Here is an 11,445-nt window from a genome sequence, read left to right on the forward strand (position 1 = left end):
AGATTAATAAATTGAACATCGAAAACTATATAAAAGATCAAGAAGCTTTTTTGCTCAAACCACTAAAAGATTTCATTAACATATGTGATGGTAATATGACCTTAATGGAAGAAAAATATTATGGTGTTTTTCTCCTGTATCTTTTTTCCATACTCACTGGGAAAGTGGAGACTTGTAGTCCAACATGGATTTCAAGCGTGGACCTTTGAACCATATTGCCTATGAAATATGGCTTTGCTACATACTAGCTGTGTGACTTTCAGCAGTATACTTAGCCTTTTTTCTCCTGTTTCCTCATCTGTAAAATACCAGTATGATGGTTAATGAAAACCCACAGAGTTCTAAATATTCAAGTCGATACACATACTGCACTTAGAACTGTCTCTCTTATGTTGTGCTGAATAACTGCAGGGGTCAGAATTTTGAAGCTTGGCAAAGGGTACACTATTCAAGAAATGGATATAATCACAAAAAGCAGTTATGTTTATCAAACATTGGCCTTTAGAGATTGGTATGAATGGGCATCTGTGCTTTATTTTATTTTTTTCCTTTTTTTTTTTAACCAAATTGCTTAAGAAAACTAAAAATGATACTCAAAATGCTCTCACCTTTCATCAGTAAGAGAACTCCTTCTGACTGGCACATTTTTTAATTTGCCTGGGTCCTGACTTTCTCTGCCCTGGTTTATACTGGCCATACTGCTTTCGACAGCAACCAGATGCCAGGATGACTACACAAGAGCAAAGAAAGATGACAGCGGTGCAGAGGGCTACAGGAACCAGCCACGTCTTTACACCAGTCACAGGTGCCCCACCAGGTGTTGAGTCTTCATTCTTAGATGTGTGGTTTCTGCTGTTGGATCCTTTGGTTTTGTTTAGTAATTGTTTACTGCTGTTGAGTTGGGAGGGACTAGGCATATGAGAAAGTTTTGTGTCTCTGGGCACAAAGAAAGGAGAAACAGTCTTGTTATCTGGATTGTTGATGAAGTCAGTACTGGCTGACACCGTATTTATCTTTGTGGTAATGGAGTCATTCAGGGCAATGAATCTTGCCCAAGAGTCTGTGGTCAATTCCTTGGAATACCTAGTATTATTTGTGGTTGCCAACTCTTGATGTGTGGTTGGTGACGGAGCCTCTATTGATGGTAGCATTTGGTTTATCATGGTGGTTTGTTGTTTATCTAAATACATAGCTTTTAGAATCCTTAGTCTCTCCCATGTATCAGATGAAGAACGGGTATTTAGATATGTGGGCAGTGATTGTTCAAAAACCAGCAAATCAGGATCTATACCTGAAAAATAAGGCATCATTTATTTTTAGTTTAGCAGAGAGGGCCCTAAAGTACAGTTTACTGAAGTCCTAGATTTTGCCTCTCTGAGTTATGAACTAAGCTAATTGCAAGTTCCCCTAGTGCACATTTCTCAAAGGCTTTTAGACATACTGACCACATTTGAATTCTTAACTTTCTAAGACATCTTCTGTTGCAAACAAACTTGGCTACATCATAGAGAAAACTTTGTATCTGCCAGGGCTTTTAGGCAACAATAGCAGTGTGAGGGCAAGAACTTCAGAAATAGTAACCATTTGATATGAGTAACATTTTAGAGTTAAACAAAATGAGGCCTGAGCTGTGTAGCTATTCAAAATTATTAGCAGAGCCCTACATCGCATCCCTGCTCAGTGCCTCCGGTCTTCTTCAGTGTGTGTTCTCTCTTCTCTTATAAACTCCTTTCCGGCTGGCTTCAGAAACTGTTTCCCTTTCAGTCTCTCTTGTTCCCTCTCTCTCACCACACCAACATCCACTTCCTTCATTTCCTTTCTGACTTTGTTTTGTGCTTTCTGTCATGTTGTTTCCATCCTCTATTATGCCAAAATTCTGCTTCTAGAGTGGTCAGTACCTTCCCTTTTTCCTGATTGCTGGGTGTCACTGCTTTGACTTTTCTCTTGTCCTTGACACTGATGGCCAACTGTCCTTGAATTCTTCTTCCCTGACTCCCTGCACTGAGAGGAAAGCTAAGACCAACCTAGACAAGTGTATTAAAAAGCAGAGACATTACTTTGCCAACAAAGGTCTGTCTAGTCAAAGCGATGGTTTTTCTGGTAGTCATGTATGGATGTGAGAGTTGGACTATTAAGAAAGCTGAGCACTCAAGAATGAATGCTTTTGAACTGTGGTGTTGGAGAAGACTCTTGAGAGTCCCTTGGGCTGCAAGGAGATCAAACCAGTCCATCCTAAGGGAAATTAGTCCTGAATATTTATTGGAAGGACTGATGCTGAAGCTGAAACTCCAATACTTTGGCCACCTGATGCGAAGAACTGACTCGTTTGAAAAGACCCTTATGCTGGGAAACACTGAAGGCGGGAGGAGAAGGAGACGACAGAGGAAGAGATGGTTGGATGGCACCACTGACTCAATGGCCATAACTCCAGGAGTTGGTGATGGACAGGGAGGCCTGGCGTGCTGCAGGCCATGGGGTCACAAAGAGTTGGACATGACTGAGCAACTGAACTGAACTGAACTGACTCCCTGCACCACAGATTGCTTTGGCACTTTATCTCAGGCTGCCTGCGTCCCTTATTTTTCTTCCTCTGTTGGTTCTCTCCTTGGTCCTAACTGGGTTTCGTGATTTCTACAGTCTTTAGTCCTTGGTTTTCTAAGGTATTTCTCTGCATTCCATATAACCTCTGCCCTGACCACAGCCCCCCAGCTCCCCACCCCACCGCCACTGCCAAAAATACTATCCTCATCGTCCCTACTACATCGATGACCCTGAAATCCATGTGCCCAATTTTTTCCCCTTTCTTGAGCTCTGATCTCATTTCTCCTGTGCACTACTGGATGTTCCCACATAAACATCTCACATCACCACTGACATTTTCAGAACCATCATCTTATCTAGCTCCTTGTCTTGTTCAGAGGCATTATCATTCTTCCATCACCCATGATAGACTGCACTGCTAAGGAATTTTTGATTCCTCTGTTCTCTCTCTCTCTCTTTTTTTTTTTTTTTTGCCTGCAGGGATCTTACTTCCCAGAGCAGGGATCAAACCTGTGTCCCTGCAGCAGAAGCACAGAGTCAAACACTGGACCGCAGGGTTAAGACTTCTCTTCTCTACCCAAAAACTAAGTGCTATCCAATCCCTTCCCAATATGCTGGTAACTATCCCTCGTTGCAAGTAAAATTACCTTGTTCTAGCCGGCATCCTGCTTATAATTTTCCTGGACTAAGATAACCAGACACATCACTCTAATGATAGCGTTTTCTCATTAAACACCTTTGTTGTTTCCATATTTCTGACAGTCAAACCAACACTCTATTCTTTTGTTACCTGGCCTACCCTATCCTACCCATATTTCCATTGCAGCCCCAAATGTGCCCATACTGTAGCGACATCAGTGTTCTCTCTTTCCTAGGGAGTGACACAGACTCCTTACCTCTATCTGCCCTCTTCCACGAAGCCTCCCTGAATAATCGAGCTTTCTTTAGCTACCCCGCCCCCAACCTTTTGAACCTTTGTACTCGAGACAGTATCACCTATTTTTAATTGAATTGTATGTCTTTAACTGTGAGACTTCTTTCCTCAGGTAGATTAGAAGGAACTTGAGGGCAGAGGTACAGCTGCAGTGATAAACACAGCTTGTGGTCAACAAGTACAGATCAATAAAGAAATTTACCTCCTTTGTATGGTGATGGCAAAAGTCGATCTTTGATATTTACTAATCTGTACCCTGAGATTATATACATGGGCAAAGGACACTTAAATAATTTGTTTTTCTAAAGTAAAACGTACTGGTTATCTTGGGACCAGAAATTAATATGTGGCAGTAAGTGTATTTCCTGTCCCTGAATCAATCTTTGTAGAATCCTTGTATATAATGTCAGCAAGCCTCAACAGTGACATTTAGCATATTACTTAACTTCTTAGTTGTATGCTTACTGACTATAGTAGAAATACCTATTTTGGCTCTTGTTGAAGGCTCTTGGGGTAAATGAAATACATTGTTCTTGTTTGGTCACATATGATTTGTTATCTGGGACAAAGTCATCCTTGCTGAACATGCCAAATTTATGTGAATTTCCTTTTACTTTCTGCCTTGGAAGCCCCAAACTTTTCCAGAGTTCACTGGAAAATAATTATTTAGAAATTCATACATGGCTTCTTCCAGCCAATTTCTAGGTTATTTGCCTCTACTAAAATATTAGACATTCTTAGAAGTACATACAAAGTACATAAATCATTACCATCTGTTATGTTATATAAAATGGCACTGGTTCCAGGCTCCAGTATGCAGCTCTCCAGGGTTGGGCAGTGAACATGGAGGCAGTTGACATTGTCATGAATAGGATCGTGGAAGAAGACAGCCAGGTTACAGGACACTGAAAAGGAAGCAGGCAAAGTATGTCTGCTTGATTTCTGCAGCTTGATAAGCTCTGAGTAGCTTATGTTTCTTTCACAAACACTGGATTAACAGTTCCTTGCAGGGCTGTTCAGACATCTAACTATGAACTGAGAGCAGCTATTTCTGTGAAGATGGGGAAATGCCTCTTCAAAAGAAAATACTGACTTGTCTTTCAGTAATCATTCATACATTCCCATGCTACATAGGATTACCTGGAATTATTTTGCAATCCCAGTATTTCATGTTCAGGAAAACTCAATTGACTACAAAAACCTCTCCCCAGAGGGGAGATTTATAATATCATAATATTCTAATCTGATGTTTATAATATGAGATTTCCAGGTGTAATACCCTCTTGGAATGCTAAGGAGTTCACCAGAGAAAGAAATAGGACAATAAATGGACAAATGCTATAACAGAAAGGGGAGTGACGGGAAGAGCAAAAACAGCACTGACTGTTGCTGGAAGAGGCCCGGGTGGTATAGAGGCACCAGTGTGGGTAAACATGACCTTGACCCTGACTGCAGGTGTGCACCAGCCCTATGCTGCTAAGCTACGTCCAGTGAAACGCTAATCAGTGTCAGAGGAAGGGAGTGACCGACAGGGTGGCTAGCGTTTGGAATTGTAGGGGGCATTGCTCTCCCCAGCTCCTCTTTTCTAAGGAGATTTGCTCCTTAAAAGATACCGTATTATTTCTGGATAACTTTTAAGTCAGAGTTGTTGAGTGCAGATCTTCAGTCTTGTCATCCCTGCAGTGCAGCACAGATTTTCCTCCTGCTGCTGTATAGTAGGAACCATGTGATGAGAAATATTCATTGACCCAAAGGTATCAGCTTCTTTAATAAAATGAGATTACAGAGGGATAGTGTACTGTTACCAGACTTCAGAGTGTACCTGCAGCTGCTGTGGGACTGCTGGCAGAGCCTGCTCTGCTTCTGTGTAAGGCTAACTCTGGGGGTTACCTCTCCCCCATTACTTTTGGGACACCCCATGTTTCTGCTCTCTTTTTTTTCCAGAATGAGAGAAAAGTCAATTAATAATTCATTGCTAATACATTATAGATTACCAAGACATTTTCCCTGAGGACTGTGCTGTAAAGTTCAAGGAAAAGGAAGAAAGAACATCATTCTAATTTAGACATCTGAATTTCTGATAAGAAAGCACTGGATCCTGTAGGGACTAATTTTTTAAGATCCTTTACATTCTTCATGTGTATTTCAGAGTCCCAGCTCTGAGTAGGTTAGCTACTGCAGGATGGTAGCATTTTGAAGTTCTGGCTTCCAGGTAAAAAGGGATGTGTGTTCGTGCCTTTTCTTCTTCTAGAGAAGGAAAGCCACAACCCCACAAGACTCTAAAATCATGGAATTCCAAATGGATGCTTTTAGTATCTCTAAAAGTCCATAGTTTGCCTGGTGTGGAGAATAAGGTAAATGCATGGCATGGGAAAATGGGGAAAGGTTATCATCCCTCCCTCATCTGGTCTCAGTGAATGATTCTGGGGGTTATAAACATCTGGAAGCTGAGTATTTTGCTACCTTTTTCAAAATTTCCCTTTAACAAATTAATTGCTCTCTTCTGTGCCTGATTAAATTTGAGGGCTTAGTTTGTGACAGCTTCTTACACTGTGGTCTCTTGACAGACAGATTCTCCAAGGAGCTCCAATCTGCATCCTAGAAATCTTAGATGGATAATTGGGTAAGAGGCAATTAATGTCAGTATGAGACCACAAGAGGAGAAGGCAATGGCACCCCACTCTAGTACTCTTGCCTGGAAAATCCCATGGATGGAGGAGCCTGGTAGGCTGCAGTCCATGGGGTCGCTAAGAGTCAGACATGCCTGAGCGACTTCACTTTCACTTTTCACTTTCCTGCATTGGAGAAGGAAATGGCAACCCACTCCAGTGTTCTTGCCTGGAGAATCCCAGGGACGGGGGAGCCTGGTGGGCTGCTGTCTGTGGGGTCGCACAGAGTCAGACACGACTGAAGCGACTTAGCAGCAGCATGAGACCACAAGAAGAAAGTGTAGAACAAGAGAATTATTTCAAAGTGCTGTGTCACTTTTGTTCTTTCCAAGTACCTTTCAAATCTTAGAAAAATGAAATAAATGAAGTCAAATGTAACTTGAAATTCTGCAACAATGAAGCATTTTTCTAATTACAGGCCTTGATTATATTATATGAATGATATTTAACCCTGATTCCACATCTCATACCCAAAAAAATTATGTCAGGGTATTTTGTAGATTTCTTTCTTCCTTCCTCCCTCCCCCACTTCTTTCTCCCGTCCTTCCTTCCTTCCTTCCTTTTCTCTTCTTTGCCTTTCTTCCCTTTTCTAGTTGATATAAATCTCCCTATTTCTTTCAAAATATGAATCACAATCTAAATCCTATTCAGTACATTCCCACATTTGGTCAGCCCAAGCAAGCTCATTTCAAAAGTGTGATATGATACTAATATCACCGAAAGAACTTTGAAAAGGAAATTATTATAAATACTTTTGGAATTATATATGCTATATTCTGGGCTATAGAAATATTGTTAGTTAGCTCTCAAGGAAATTTTTTCATTCAGCACTGTAGTGGAGAGAAGAGGTTCTCTGTTACCAGCAGGTTCACAGCCTCCTGGGTCATTGCTAGATTTATAAACCAAGCTGGCACTGACTTCACCTGCAAAGTCAGTCTCAGTGTCTCTCCCTCTGTGCCCACTCCCTCCTTCAGGGCATCTTTTTTTTTTTCTTTCAGAGGGGGGGTCCTTCAGGGCATCTTCCCTCGTCTGGGTCAGTTGTTCACTGGACCCTCTACCAAGGGCTCTTTCCTCAGGTCCTCCTTTTAGAAGTTTGCCCCCATTTTCTCAGGTCTATCATGGACACTTACCATCCTTCCTAAGACAGCAGTTCCGACTGCACTTCTGACCGGTGTTTTCAGAATAATACCTCAGGAACTGGGCCCCCAGCTTCTGAGACTCCTCCAGGTCAATCAGAAAACCTGGGAAGCGACGGATCCAGCAGTCTCTGTAAAACACGGTGGGTGAGCAAAGAGAGTTTGAGGTCCCCCCCATGCTCAGGAGCAGTATCACATTTGCTGCTACCACCACCGCACGCATTTCCCTGGAATGAAGACTCGGCAATAAGTTTGGTGACCAGACAGATGCTGGAGCTGACCATCAGGGTTCAAAACAGCTGGGATTTCAGGGCTGTTGTGAAGGAAGAGCTTCCTTGGAACTTTGAGAAGGGTCACTTTGTAGAAAAATGAAGCGGCTCTTTGACTGCACGTTGACTTTTCTTTTGTTTCTTCCCAGTTGCACCCCACACCTGGGACTTGATGACTTGGTGTTAATTCTGAACACTTTCCAGGCCATTTCAGTACTCTGTCCTTTAGCCTCCAGTAGTCGTAGATTCTCTCCTCTGCTTTTCTTCTTTCTCTGAAAGGGAAGTCACAGACACCTTTTACCAAGTAAATATAAAGACAACTCGAAATCCTAGCCAAGAGTCTTTCTGAGTAAAACAACAGTTCAGTCACTTGACGTCAGATAAAGGAAGGATCAATTTCACCAGGAAACAAGACATTATTTTGTCAGGATACTTCTGTCAGTTTCTTTAAGAAACTTGTGACTGCAGATTTTTTTTTTTCAGTGATCTTTTTTCTTTGAATTAAAGTTCTAATATTCAGAATCACTGGAAAAAAATAAAAAGTAAATACAAAGTGAAAATGAAATAAAAATGAAAAAATTTTTTAACTTTGCAGTGATTTCAAAAACACTGAATATGAATCCTGGTCACTTCTGGGGTCAGGCATTTTTTGCAAAGGCCAGCCACATGCTTTTTGAAAAGATAAAAGATCCAGCCAAGAATATTCTAATAACTAGATGAAATACAACACCCATTAAAGTGTATTTTGTTCAATCAAGAGTTAAAAGCATAACAGAAAATTGTGAAGAACTGCAGTTTGGGGATTTTCTGCTATTTATGTTTTCAAGTTACAAAGAAAACTTTGTGAAGCACATACATAAAGGCATCTCTGAAGCAGATGTAGTTACAGGAAATGTTCATTAGGGAAATAGTTTTAAATTTCTAAATATTAATAAAGTTACTTCCATTGCAATGCCAAAACATTTGAAAAAATATTAAAGGCCGTGAAAATGGTCTCTTTTGTGAAGATTGTGTTCCATATTCCACAATATCCAAGATGAAATTGGTTCAAAGCATAGAACTGTTGCTCTTTTATATCCATTTTTATACAAAGCACTAGTGGTAATTAGTTTGGGTTATAAAGTACTGCGTGTGCTTAGTTGCTTCAGTCATGTCTGACTCTTTGCAATGCCATGGACTGTAGCCTGCCAGGCTCCTCTGTCCATGGCATTCTCCAGGCAAGAATACTAGAGTGGATTGCCTTTCCTTCTCCAGGGGATCTTCTCGACCTAGGGATTGAATCCACGTCTCCTGCATCTCCTGCGTTGCATGCGGATTCTTTACCATTGAGCCACTGGGGAAGCACAAAAAGTACTGTACTGCTTTTTAAAAAATGAAAAGTGAAAATTTTCCCTCCTGTGATCTGTTTATCATACACTTTGAAATTTCATCTCTCCATCTGTCTACTAATAATAGTGTAATTATATCTTTTGATTTTTAGAAACATATAATATTAGTAATAATAAAGAGGATGACAGTCAAAAGGCTGATTAACTTAAAAAAATTTCTTCTGAGCAAAAATTAGACTAAGTCTTAACTTGAATAAGCCACGTAAAATACACTAAAAATAATAAATATTTTATTCTAATAAACTTCTTTTAGAAAACAAATTTCAGTTGCTTACCTGCAAACAAGCTTTCATCTGTTCAGAGGAAAGAGGGAAGAAAGGCTTCCTAAACGCAAAAACAGGAGATAGATGAGGAACAAAAGAGTGCTTCCTGTTTTCCCCTGAGATTCCAGGAGCTATTTGGATTAGTCCAAACCTTGGGGCCATAAACCGGAAAGTCAACTTTCTAACCTCCACATCTTTCAGTCACATTAAATGTGGCTTCTTTGTGTGATGTATAATTCCTTGAAGTGCTCGTGTTTCTGTCAGGGGTAAGGGAACAATCCACAGTTGTTGAATGCTTTTGCTTTCAGATGATGTTCACGGGGAGATCAAGGTTGCATTTTATAGAATCTACAAGTTCCAATGTAAAAGCAGGCTTTCAATTTTTTAAAACAGATTTTGGGGTGATTGTTAAACACTGAATCTGGAAACAGGTAACTTCTTAGAGCTGGCTATTTTGAAAAGGAGAGATTAAAAGCAGGAGAGTGGGGGGAAGAGGGAGGAAACTACAATGATCTGAGATAGAGACCCGAACCATCCTCCCAAGAGCCTGATTCAGTAGCTCTGATGTGGGAACCAGAGTTCTTATCTTTATATGAAGTGTCTCGGGTGATTTCCTAAGATGTCTGGAAAACACTGAAATAAGTGAAAGTTTCAGCTACATGAAGATGCTCAGCCCGAATTAAATAGAGCCATTTTAAGAACTGTTCTACTTTAAACATTTAAATTGCCCCCATGCTTTAATGAAAGCAAGAAATTTCAGTCTTACTTATTAAAAAGCAAAGAGGAAACAACTGTTTTAGAAATACTGGAGGGACTAAAAAATAAGATATAAACAATTTTTAAGTGGCAGTGAGGTAACAGCAGACACTAAATTCAAAAGATGTTTGAAAAACAGTCAATATTTCATCTTTTTTAAAAGATAGTAACTGTAGTATTTACAGTTAAGTGTTTTTACAGTTTTACAGTTAAGTATTTACTTAACACTTTCATTTCACCAGTTCATAAAATTGATGGAAATCATTTTTTAAAATGGGGCCTGAGAAATTGGAATATATGATTAATTTTTCTTAAAATGTTTTGTTTTTATTAAATGGACATACAAATGGCAATCCACTCCAGTGTTCTTACTGGGATGATTATCCCAGTGGACAGAGGAGCCTGGTGGGCTACAGTCCATGGGGTCACAGAGAACCAGACAAAACAGAGTGACTGAGCATGAGCATGCACTTAAAAAACCCAAATCATACAGAAAAGTACAAAAAGAAATAATAACCATTCAAGATCTTACAATCTTAAATCTTTTGGTAAACATTCCTTCCAGACATCGCCATAAAAAAATACACATGTACAATTTTACAAAAAATGGATTCATACTGTTTCAGAAACTGTTTTTTAAAAGTCCAATGTAAAATCATATGTTCAGTTTCTCTAAAGAAAACTCTGCATCCAAAGTTGTAACAGTTCTACGGTATTCATTCTACTCATATACCAAAATTTACTTTGCACTTCAACTTCCTCAGCTGTAGAAGAGTATTAAAATAGATTGCAATCCATGTAAAGCACTTACAACATATAATAAACATTCAATAAATGTCAGCTACTGCTATTGTTATATGTTGTTTTTCAATCTTTTATTATTCAAAGCAACACTATGATAAACATCTTTTACTTTGATTTTTCCCTATTCTAGGTCAAAAGGTATATTTTCCATAAATCCTTTATTTTTCTTTTAAAATCTTTTTCTTATTTTTGGCTGTGCCAAGCAAAGTAGTTCCCTGAAGAGAGAAAAAGTGAAAGTTGCTCAGTCGTGTCTGACTCTTTGCAACCCCATGGACTGTAGCCCACCAGGTTCCTCTCTCCATGAAATTCTCCAGGCAAGAATACTGGAGTAGGTAGTCATTCTCTTCTCCAGGGGATCTTCCCAACGCAGATCAAACCCAGTCTCCTGAATCGAAGGCAGATTCTTTACTGTCTGAGCAACCAGGGAAGTCCATTAGTTCCCTGACCAGGGATCAAACATGTGTGCCCTGCACTGGAAGCCTGGAGACTTAACCACTGGACCACCAGGCAAGTTTATCCATAAATTCTTAAGGAAATAGTCTAGCTTTGTGTTTGACCCTTACTTTAGATTTTAGTAAAACAAATTGTTAGGTGTTTGAAGTGAATCATGTTGCCACAAAGGTCAGTCAATAACAGATCTATAAAAGTGTATCTCCAGTTATAGACAAGCAACATTTTGATGAAG

The 11,445-nt window shown here is 39.8% G+C and overlaps 1 protein-coding gene across 1 annotated transcript; it reads right to left on the reverse strand.

Moving 5' to 3' along the window:
• Positions 1-614: 614 nt before the first annotated feature.
• On the reverse strand, positions 615-8,750 carry MANSC4 (MANSC domain containing 4). The gene is made up of 3 exons (XM_027543431.1): positions 7,275-8,750; positions 4,246-4,380; positions 615-1,291 (listed from the first exon to the last, which is right to left on the reverse strand). The coding sequence occupies exons 1-3, from the start codon at positions 7,501-7,503 to the stop codon at positions 615-617; spliced, it is 1,041 nt and encodes a 346-aa protein (XP_027399232.1). The 5' UTR covers positions 7,504-8,750.
• Positions 8,751-11,445: the final 2,695 nt, after the last annotated feature.

Source organism: Bos indicus x Bos taurus, chromosome 5 (assembly GCF_003369695.1).
Source record: "Bos indicus x Bos taurus breed Angus x Brahman F1 hybrid chromosome 5, Bos_hybrid_MaternalHap_v2.0, whole genome shotgun sequence".
NCBI classification, from domain to species: Eukaryota; Metazoa; Chordata; class Mammalia; order Artiodactyla; family Bovidae; genus Bos; species Bos indicus x Bos taurus.

Excerpts from the sequence above, each read along its gene's own strand:
- MANSC4 (XM_027543431.1), bottom strand. The coding sequence starts at position 7,503 with ATGCGTGCGGTGGTGGTAGCAGCAAATGTGATACTGCTCCTGAGCATG. Across the intron at positions 4,381-7,274 it reads CTGCTGTCTTAGGAAGGATG|TGTCCTGTAACCTGGCTGTC; the intron begins GTAAGTGTCCAT and ends CTTCCTTTTCAG. Across the intron at positions 1,292-4,245 it reads TTTATATAACATAACAGATG|GTATAGATCCTGATTTGCTG; the intron begins GTAATGATTTAT and ends CTTATTTTTCAG.